We start from the raw sequence: 10,760 nt of genomic DNA, 5'->3' as shown, positions 1-10,760 counted from the left end.
CTAACCTGTCCTAGAGAGCACGTGTTTTAAAAAGCAGGAAATTAAAAAAGGAACTCACCTTGTGATAAACCCGGAAGAAAAAAAGCATTTGAGCTCCATACTATTTCAAAAATAATCCTTGACGTGGTTTAAACAGGATGGCGTTTTATCACAGCACAATTTAACTTTATCTCCAGTAGAATTCTGATCAGGCATTAGCTCTCTCCTCTTCCTTTTTTTTCAAGCTAAGGACCCATAATCCGCGTTTCTCTAACAGGGCTTCAAAAGAGGGGTTTGGGCAGAATGAGGGATGGCTACAATGGGTGATCAGTTTGGTATTTTGAAAAAAAAACTTCACAGACATGTTTTATATAGGTATGGCCCTAAAATATATGTTTCAAATATAGAATGATAGGTCCACTTTAAGGTGGAACCTGTGTATAATCCCATACCCTATATAGCCTACAGAATGAAATAGTAAAGCTGAAGGTTAGCATTCATGTCCCTGTTGTGACACAGGACTGTTACTTTACAACATTTCCTGATTAAGGGTTTCTTTCAAATGGTCTTAGTGATGGCTGTGCTGTAAAAACAGCATGTAAATAAAGATTATTATTTAATTCAAGACCCAATACATGTCTGTATGATGTACTGTTATTATTGAAAATCACTTCTTAATGCATACTGTGCCACAGTGAACTTGCTGTTACGGGTGTTTTATCAAAGTACACTCAATACAATTCTTAATGGGATCCGTCAACAATTAGTTTGCCATTATTTTGTCTAACGCTGAAGAGGAGTCAAGTCTGCCGTTTGCCTTGCAGTGGGTGCTAATGAAACGCTCTGGTTGTGGTTACTGTAGCCAGTCACAGGGGCTCTGGTTGGTTCCAGACCTGTTATATCTAAGCTTTTGTTTGTCTATGTGGGCCCCTGTGTTCCCCTGCTGTGAATGAGTGACAGGGCGCCATGTAAGTAGTGTCTCACGATGAAAATCTATCAGCATTCCAGCTGTTCAAATGCATGCAGCAGAGTGAGAATGTGTCTAAACACACCCTTAGTATGTTTTGGTTTAACCTCACCTTTTGTCCGTCTCCTTTTGCTCCTTCTCCTGGCTTCTCATACTTGATCAACCAGTTATCATTTCCTCGATCTGAGAAGAAAGACAAAGAGAAAGTTTAATTTAAAAGGAGTGTAGAGTAATATTACATTTTCATACGTAGGTGGGTAAAAGAGAACAATAAGACAGCTTAAAAATGTATGGACATTTAGATGACGAGTGCAATTTCAATGTAACACAATAGAGAACTTTCCAGGATTCTGAAAATGTCAACAAGTGATTACGTACTGTTAAAGAACCCAAAGAGAATGACTGTAAATGGCTAGAAAGTACAACATAAATCTTAAGTAACATATTCAAATGAGCAAAACGAGACAATAGAAATAGAACAGGAAACATTTTGACCATTTGTGGCTTTTTCCCTATTTATCAATTTGGTTTATTTAATGCGTTGTGGCAAATACGTATGTTATCTTTTCATTATGGAAGGTAAAATAAAGTGAACCAAATTACAGACCATTAAAGACAAAATATATCTGCATGGACATTACAGCATAAATCATGCATTTATTATAGCAGCCAGTAAATTTAGAATACTGGATCCAAAGTGTAGTTTTTGACAATTGTCTCAAATACAAAACGTATACAGCCGGTTTCCATAAGGGGCATTGCTGCGGTATTCTGCTTGACGCAAAGTAATCAAATTAATATTGTTGCAAATCCACATATCCCAAATTGTGAAAGAAATATGCCCCTAGCATTTTATCATCAATAACAACAGTGGCATTATGTCAAAAAGAGGTAACTCACTGCAAGTGAAACTTATAGCTAATATATAGAGGACTTTTCTTTCTTTAAAGACATCGTTTTTTTTAAGTTAAGCTCAAGGGTTAAGTTTATTAAACGTTGTGTTTAAATGTCAACACAGACACGCCCGCACCTGTGTTTCTGATGACGTAGTCTAACACCACCAGCCGCTCAAACTGCGAGTGCAGCTGCTTCCTGATGTTCTCTGGCAGAGGCTCTGCTTCAAAGCGCCGCAGCCAGAAGTCCGCTTCACGGTGACCCCCCACAAACAGCTGGAACGAGCCCATCTGAAAACAAACACACATCCCAACATTAGAAATTAAACACAGAACATAACAGCTTCTGTATATGTTCATTATGTGCTGGGAGGTTGACTTAACAGGGTATAGTTGTGATGAGTTGAAATGCCAGTAGTGTATGACCTCAATCTACTTCCTGAACACATTCTTTAAGTCAACATCTAACATGAGAAATGCTACAGATCATCAACAAGGCTGTCTCAGAGGAAAAACAGGAAGCTACACAACGTTGTTATTCAGGTTTCTGAAAAAATGCTAGAATTGGTGTTCAGCACACTACAAAGGACATAAGAATACACAATCACTTTCTGGAAAAATAACACAATTTAAAGTGAAGATGACATTTATGATTCCTATGGCCTATTTGTCTAAATAAACCTGTCTTCTGAGGTAACAGAGAGTGTGACATGATCCTTGTACTGTCCTCTGACAGGACTGCAGCTATTCTGAGCCCACAACCCTTTAACTGCATTATGACAAGGCAGCAGACCATTGGTGTGTAAAACAAAACATTAGGACAATAATGAAACTGTTTAAACATGAACAAAAAAATAGTTTAGTATGTGTTATAAATATTACAATTTGATACTAAGCCATTTGCAAATTCAAAAGAAAGAAATGCGGACTAAAACTTGGAAATTCTCAAAGAATAAAATGGTAAATTTGCAAGAAAAAAAACATGAACCTATAAGAATAACTAAATAAATATTCACCTTATCCAAATCAGTATGTCTTATCTGTCAAAGTCCAGATGATTACAACACTAAAAATCGAGTTATCACTCTTATAGCTATATCCTTCTTCCAGATATAATTTGTTTGGTACTGCAAGCATGATACACGGCAAGCAGTGGCAATAACGACAAATGGAAAGGAAACCAGAAGAGGTTTACTACACTTCAGTCTCTGTTGTTCACTGATTGCTTGCAGAAAGCAGCTAGAAGGTGGTGAGATTAGCCACTCTGGGTTACCACTCTCTGTTACCTTAGGGGGCAGACCCACTCTGTGGAAGCGTCGCCCCACCTTGGGGACTTTCTCTAAGGCGTACTTCTTCCCTCTGGATTTGGCTCTGTCGATGGCGCTGTAGTGGAATGTCTCACTGGCCAGATACACCACCTGATGAAAAGGAACACGCTTAGTTAGCGCTGGAGGAGTTGGACCTTGTGACTACTGCTAGTGTCTAGTTGCTCCTACAGCCAAGAAGAGAGAACATTCTCACCGTTACATACTGTTGCATTCAACTGATTATTCTCTCTGAATGCATTTCCACAGGTTTTGTAGCTTGTGAGGCATTTTTATTGACCAAATAATACAATATCTTCGGGTTGAACGATTGAATGTGTTCAAGAGACACCAGACTAAATGAAAATGCACTTTTTCAAGGGGTATATTTGAAGCAAGATAAAAGTTAATAACTTGCTTTCAAGACTCTGTATGAACCCTCTTGCAGTTCAGTCAATCTAAAATGGCATGGCGCAAATAAAAAATCTTAAGAAAGAGCCCAAACCTTGGTTTTTGGCACCACTCCAAGGCCGAGTTTTGTATCAACCAGCGACGCAGCAGCCTCTGAGAGGTAACCCTGGTTAGGCAACAAGCAGCCTCGGCCGAAACAACACGGACAGCACAGCTAGTGAGAGCAGAGGAGAGAGAGGCAAATAAAGACACTTGGAGAAAAACGTGGTGTAACATGTCTTCTAAACTCCTTTAGATTGTTTACAGGTGACACAATGTACCTTGTGAAAATATTTGGTCCATTTTGGGTTAAGGTGACCGTAAGGTTCCTCCGACTTTGGTTTGAAAACACCAATGACTTGCTGTAGAAGAAATGAAGAAGAATACACAGTATTACAAAACGTGTTGCCCACATTTGGCTCATGGCAGAACATGTTGTGGTCATTTCAGAAAACACAGGGCAAGACATTTTAAGCCATAAGCAACAAATGTCAAGTGACAGGGATGATGCTAACAAGCTTCAGATCAATACATGTTCCCTATAATGGATGTTAAAAGTGTTAATGTGATGCTAGGCCTGTATGTCAAACGTGAGCCATTAATGCAAGCTTCGCTGGTTGCCTTATTCAACAAGTGTCAGCAAATCAGCTCAGAAACACAGTAAGCTCATTGCTAAAAGCTAGCATTTTTGATTGCAAGCTATCATTTCTACTGGTTCACTAAATCTAAAGGAGAGGGAATTTCTTTCTTAAATTATTAGTAATATTAAAATATATTTGAAAGCTATTATTAGTCCATGCGGCATGATCCTTCTTCTTCTTCTCATATATCAGTGTGATTCCTCTGTCCTCTCCTCACCCCTTTCGGGTCTTTGACAAAGTAGCTTCCACTGGAACCCTGGGAAATCCTCTCTGGAAAGACTCCATTCTCGATAGCTTGCTCCGCCCTTTGGATAATATCTGCAAACTCGGGATCCTCTGGGAAATGGTTGAAGTCTCCACTGCTGCAACCTTAAAGAAGAAAAAAAGGTTAGATTGATATTCACATTTAAGCATAATAATAATAATAATAGTTTTTCTTAAAGTACTAACAAAATGATCATTTGTAATCATCTTTCAAAATGCATGGTGGGATAAATGCCATGCAGTTCAATTGTTGGTCATTAAGTGAGGTTAACTGGTGGTGACCTGTGTCATAGCATATCAAAATGACACCATTTCCAAAAAGGACATAACATTTTAATCTGTGTGTATGAACAATGTATGATATAGAAAAACATGTATGGGTAATTTTGCTAAAAGAAGAAAAAAAAGGATTATATTTGCTATAGAAAGCTCTTTAAAGTCAACACAGGTTTTCTCTTAATGTGAAGTATAATCGATCTTCTGCACGACAAAATGCTACTTCCAAATATTAATCGATTAGTTGTCAACAATTAAATTAGTCCAAAACTCTTTGTATTTTTTTTAAGAAGAAAAGGTATTCATTTTCATATATACTACCAGGTTCTGGGCAACAAGAGCTTTTGGAAAACATTGATCGTCACTGCTATTGACCGGCAGTGGCTCAGTCAGTAGGGGGTTGGACTTGGAGCTGTAGGGTCACCGGTTCAAGTCCCCGACCAGACCTAAATATGGTGTGTGGACTGCTACTTGGAGAGGTACCAGTTCACCTCCTGCCCTGCCGTGGTGCCCTTGAGCAAGGCACTGGACAACCCCCTTCCCCCCTCACTCCCCGGATGCTGTGCAATAGCTGCCCACTGCTTCTAGTACTAGACTCCTGGTACTAGGATGGGTTCAAAGCAGAGAACAAATGTCACTGTGTGTGCTGTGTGCTCTGCATGTGTGACCATTAAAGAGGGTGTCATCCCTCCCAATTCTATTCTATTGACCGAAAAAACGAATTGATTAAACCATTGCTTTATTGCAGCCCTATACAAGATGTCGAGTTGTCGAAAACCATAAAAAAATGTATCCAATAATGCAAATTTCAATATGCTTATAAGCCAACATGTGTCAATATTTTCCATCGACTGTTTCTCATCTATAACCAAAGATAGCACGTTAAAAGTGGTGCCAGAGGTATGACACACTTCCTGTTTCATAAGCAGCCGCTGTGTCATGTATTATGTAATATCTTATTTTGCCAACTTTCTATAGTTAAACAGCTCCCAAACATATTCAGCGTTCTAAATATAAGTTAGCATTGACACTAGCTTAACACGGTGACACAGTTTCTCTAATGTTAACACTCTGTGCTACATGAATATAAACCCAGAATCTGAGAGCTGATTGATCGACTCGTCAGAAGTTGGGTTTTCTTTTGCCTTGCAGATCTGATAGAGCTCTCTGCATGTGACTGCTCTCTGATGGGTATTGGGTGCTAATTATTTCTTTGATGGAGGCCCAATCATATGACATGACACGTTCAAGACTGTTCTGCTTCTTCACACAGGAGAACAGTCAGCTGACAGAAGGCTCCATATGCTCTGTATCAGTCACAGTAACGTCACAGTGGGATACAGGGAGAGATGAAGGGACAGACACAGGGGCGAGGGGGGGGAGGAAGGACAAAGGGACAGTTAACATGCCATTTGCCACAGAGAGATAAGGAGAAACAAAGATGCCTTTGAAGCCAATTCACATGAAGGTGGGACTGAGAGTGAAGGACATTAAAAAGAAGGAAGAACAGAAGGATGTTGATATGCAAACATTAAATCAGAGCAGGGATTTACAGCAATGGTTGCCAGGTTGCCATTGGCAACCATTTTGGGAAATTGGCAACCAGTTATTGGCCTTCGCTTACCATCATTGGCAACCACTCGTTAACATAATAAGAGATAATAAGTCTCATTTTCAGTTCAAATTCATATTTTTTTACTCTTCGGTCTGAAATGAGAGCCTTAGAGATGTCCCGCCCTTTAGCCTATCACGTGCAATGTGTTGGAGCGCTAGCCAATAGAATTGCAAGTGTTACATAGTGATGTAATTAATTATGCTACGCAACTAAACAAAGCAGTCCAATTTACAATGAAAAAACACCTATATAATAATTAGTGGTGCACGTCATAATTCCTAATATCGGACCGATATTAGGAATTATGACGTCATCCCGATAAACCCGATAAAAGTATTAATAGCCCCGATAATATACCATATATTTTTTGGATAAAAAAAATAAAAAAATACTGCGATGTGGGTGGATTGGGATGAGGGACGCTTGTTTTTCACTCGGCTCCTCCTGTTTTGCCAGTACTGTGGTATTAGTGGTTTAGGAAGAGGGGAGTTTTTCACAAATCCAGCGCTCCCTAACTCATGCCTGGCTGTGACGTAAATGGTGAGCGGCCGTGAAGCCAGGACACTAAACAAACATGTTGTATTAACAAATGCAATGCAGAAGTTCCACGAGGAGGGAAAAAGGCAACAGGTACATTTAATATATAATATATTATTATCGGTTATCGGTATCGGTATCGGTCTGGAGAAGCAGGAAGTTATCGGTATCGGTTTCAAAAAACCAATATCGTGCATCCCTAATAATAATAATAATAATAATATAATATAATAATACACAACAGGAAAGGGAAACCCCCAAAAGCACAATAGGGCCTCTTTCACATGAAAGTGTTCCAGTTGGACAGATCTCCTGGTTTTGTACCCAGTATGAGACGGGTTGTTTCTGTGAGTAAAGCCACTATGCAGTCTGCAGCAAACCCCCTGAAGCCGGATGTACAATGTTCACATTTTAATTACTAGTAAGTGCTACAGGAAGTGTGGCAGTGAAAGTATATTTTTGGTGGGGAAACTGATTGCTGTTGAAACAACCTCTTCTTGACTTTAACACAGAAATAACATGGTGTCAACAGAGACCTAGAGATAGATTGTGATAAAGTACAACGGGTGCATCTGATTTACAGCACCATTTACTTTCTGTGTGTAAGACGGAGCTTAGCTGCCACAATATTTTATCTTCGTCATTTCATTTCCAACAATGGATCCAGAGTGTTTATTCAGCTGATGATGGATGTGTGCCTGTGCTGATGTTGAAAGTCTATGATGATATTGTCATTGTGTACGAGGCAGGAGGCAGAAGGCAGGAGGCGGGATGGAATCTCTCCCATCTTGTTACATTCACCCCACAGAAAGCTGGAGTGAATAGACATGCACACTTCCTCTGTCCCAAATCCCCTCCTCATCATCTGTACAGGACTTAAAAAGTGTGTGTGTGTGTGTGTGTGTGTGTGTGTGTGTGTGTGTGTGTGTGTGTGTGTGTGTGCACAAAGGCCTTATGCATATTTAATGTCTGTCCTTCAGAGCCCGAGGTCAGTTAATGGGATTCGCTGAGCTTTTTCACAGCTGGAGTACAGCTGGCTCAGAGCTCCAGAGACCTGCAGAGCAAACAGTGTGTGGCATGTCGCATCAATGCACTCTGAACAGGGTCACTGCTAATATAAGAACTTAACACGCAACTTCAGTGCAAGCTTGAATTCATAATTCATTAGTGCTTGCATTGAAATCCTATGCTCAGACTTTAACAGGATTAAAAGTTTCAACATATGCAAATGAGTCAATCAAGATAAAATGGATTACTAAATAAGATAATGTTAAGTTGCTATGCGTGCTCCTGGACAATGGGTTCTGTTATAAGAAGACGGTAGAAACAGGTGAGCTGAATGCTGTTTGGCAGATACAATGCAAATCTTAGCTGGATGGATTCGCATGGTTTAGAGTCATGTGTGATCAAATTGAACTGCCAAAATGTGCAAAGGGACTTTGAGTGACATTGTGCGACACAGTACAGCTTCTTTCGGGACTGTGCGTTTTAATGCACTGAATAAAAACTGCAATTCTACACCAGAAGAATATTATTCTAAAAGGTCAGAAGAAACGGGACACCAGTCTCTGTGTGTCTAACTCTGGCCTAGATATCTGGCCCCGATAGAGCACAGTAGATCTTAGCAGAGAAAGCAATGAATAGAAGATCATATAAAAAGGAAACAAACGCCTAAAAATTGTCTTGCAAGAGGAAACAAAGGTGGGTGGTATGAGGGGGAGGGGTGTTGAGTCCAATTAGAAGTTAAGTCAGAATATGTGCCGCTTCCATGGTGACAGAATCACCTAGCCTTTGTTTTCTGCTATAACACCTTTGTTTCTTTTTATAGTTCAAAACAAATGTAGTGCTGCAAATATCTAAGGCTGAAAACAGACGATACACAGGCAAGAAAATACGTTCTGTTCTGAGGAAGAAATATTCATAATAAAAGCCTTAACACCGGCTTGAACTGGCTTGATCAGTGAATGATCATACAATTATAAGTCAGATTTTAGGGAGTTTACAGTGAGGACACTGTACGCTGCACTCGTGGCTGGACCTCTATGTAGTGTTGGGTCACCAGGTGATAGTGCCAGCTCATATCACCAGGAAGATAACAGCTGCTGATACATCAGCTGAGTGGAAAAACAAACACTGGGTAGACAAACAGGGTACAGACTCCAACTCCATGCAAAGTACACAAGCCTAATGCCTTCAGTGTAATGTATGGGTAGTTGTAACAACATTCACAGAGGTATATTGTTTGCTCAGAAATGTGGTACTTGTAATGTGCTGGGTCAACAAGTTAACACCTTAATTCCTATCCATCACCAACTTTGGTTCTGGCCAAAACAGGCCCAAGTAGATCCTCCAGGGGCCTCAGTGAAGGGCCACATTTCAATTAGGGCTCAGTGATATGAAGAAATGTAAATATCACAGTAGTTATGATCAAATACCTCAATATAGATATTGTAACGATATTGTATGGTTTACTTATTGATTTGAGAAAAATATTAACACAAAAGCATTTCCATAAATTATGATTAGTTTATATGCGCAAATAAATCCAATATGAGGATTGAATGACACCGTTGGCAAAGCAAATGAAAGAACAACTAGAACAGTTGGGTTAGTTCATAAGAGTATAACTTTACCAAAATGCAGCCTTTAAGACCAATAAAAAGACACGTGACATATGGGATATATATTCAAAGTGTAAGACAATATCTGAGTCTCATATAACGACATCGATATAATATCGATATATTGCCCAGTTGTAAGTGAATGGTTAACACTTCCCAGTAGGCTTGTATGACATCACAACGTTTTAACCACGTCGCATTCACTGCACACCTTACACAGTATCATTTTGCGTTTAACCATATGCGGCAAAAACCTGTTCTCCTTATCATCGAGCATGTGTTCCCTGACCTAACTTAAATGTCTATGTGTGTACTTCCTGTCAGGTATCCAAGGCGTTGATCCAAACATTTACCTGGGGAGGCCAGGTTCTCTTTATCCGACGACGAGCTGTGTCTGTCCCGCCTGCTCCGCTTCTGTCGTACACTCCGCGGGGAAGACGAGCTTCCTGCTAGGCACGGTAACAGCAGCGCCTCTTCGCTGGAGCCGTCGGTCTCCAGCTCGGTTAAGAAGCTCTCACAAGAGTCCGTAATACGAACCGCGGCTCCGGGGTTCGCCGCATGTCCCAAGCCTATCCCATTCCTGTCAAATAACACCTTCGGGGGGTCTGAGGAGTGAAAGTTACACTCTGAAGCAGGCACCGCTGCGTCTCCGCTGTCAAGCAGCAAGGACTCGTTGGTCTCTGTCTCTGTCGGGTCGCATTCTGACATCATTGTTGCTCAATACATACAATAAATGTACATTTAATTACACTGGCTTCCCTTTCAGTTGTCAGCCGTCCATTTTAAAGAGACTCCCTTCTTTCCGCGAGTTTATAAACCTTAAATAAATATCCAAAAACAGCAGCCCTCGTTCACCGATGATATGTCCACATAATCCTTCAAGAACAGTCTGCGCCGCTTCCTAGTTGGTACACTGCGCATGCGCCCCACAAAGAACAGCGTTGCCTTCAAGTGCTCAACGTGAAGTCGGAACTACCGAAATAGTTAGGCAAATACTGTTTCCTGTTAATTATTAAGAGCTCATTTCAAAGCAATGAACAATAAGTATACATGCAGAGATTTGTTAAGAATAAGGTTAGATTTGAAAATATTGATAGCAAATGTTGTTTAAAAGGACAAACATGTTTTTTTCAACTGCTGGCACGCTTTTATGAACAGGATGCATAAGTGGTTTGTTGTGAACAATAATGTGCTGGAAATTATTCGTTTTTGG

The 10,760-nt window shown here is 40.2% G+C and overlaps 1 protein-coding gene across 2 annotated transcripts in view; it reads right to left on the bottom strand.

Annotated features, from left to right (window-relative positions):
- Positions 1 to 10,435, bottom strand: part of pi4k2b (phosphatidylinositol 4-kinase type 2 beta) — a 21,320-nt gene extending 10,885 nt beyond the window's left edge. The window contains exons 1-7 of one of the 2 annotated variants that reach the window (XM_010795416.1): positions 9,901 to 10,435; positions 4,452 to 4,603; positions 3,875 to 3,955; positions 3,649 to 3,768; positions 3,126 to 3,257; positions 1,977 to 2,130; positions 1,059 to 1,129 (exon numbers count right to left, since the gene is read on the bottom strand). In XM_010795416.1, the coding sequence (XP_010793718.1) occupies positions 1,059 to 1,129; positions 1,977 to 2,130; positions 3,126 to 3,257; positions 3,649 to 3,768; positions 3,875 to 3,955; positions 4,452 to 4,603; positions 9,901 to 10,258 (1,068 nt within the window). In that variant the 5' untranslated portion in view covers positions 10,259 to 10,435. The remainder of the gene's footprint in view (positions 1 to 1,058; positions 1,130 to 1,976; positions 2,131 to 3,125; positions 3,258 to 3,648; positions 3,769 to 3,874; positions 3,956 to 4,451; positions 4,604 to 9,900) is intronic. The other variant, XM_010795417.1, reaches the window with a different exon arrangement.
- Positions 10,436 to 10,760: the final 325 nt, after the last annotated feature.

This window comes from Notothenia coriiceps, unplaced genomic scaffold, assembly GCF_000735185.1.
Source record: "Notothenia coriiceps isolate Sejong01 unplaced genomic scaffold, NC01 NC01_scaffold00037246, whole genome shotgun sequence".
In the NCBI taxonomy this organism is placed as follows: Eukaryota; Metazoa; Chordata; class Actinopteri; order Perciformes; family Nototheniidae; genus Notothenia; species Notothenia coriiceps.
Note: the sequence above shows the minus strand (reverse complement) of the source record. Positions and strands in the feature narration are given on the sequence as shown.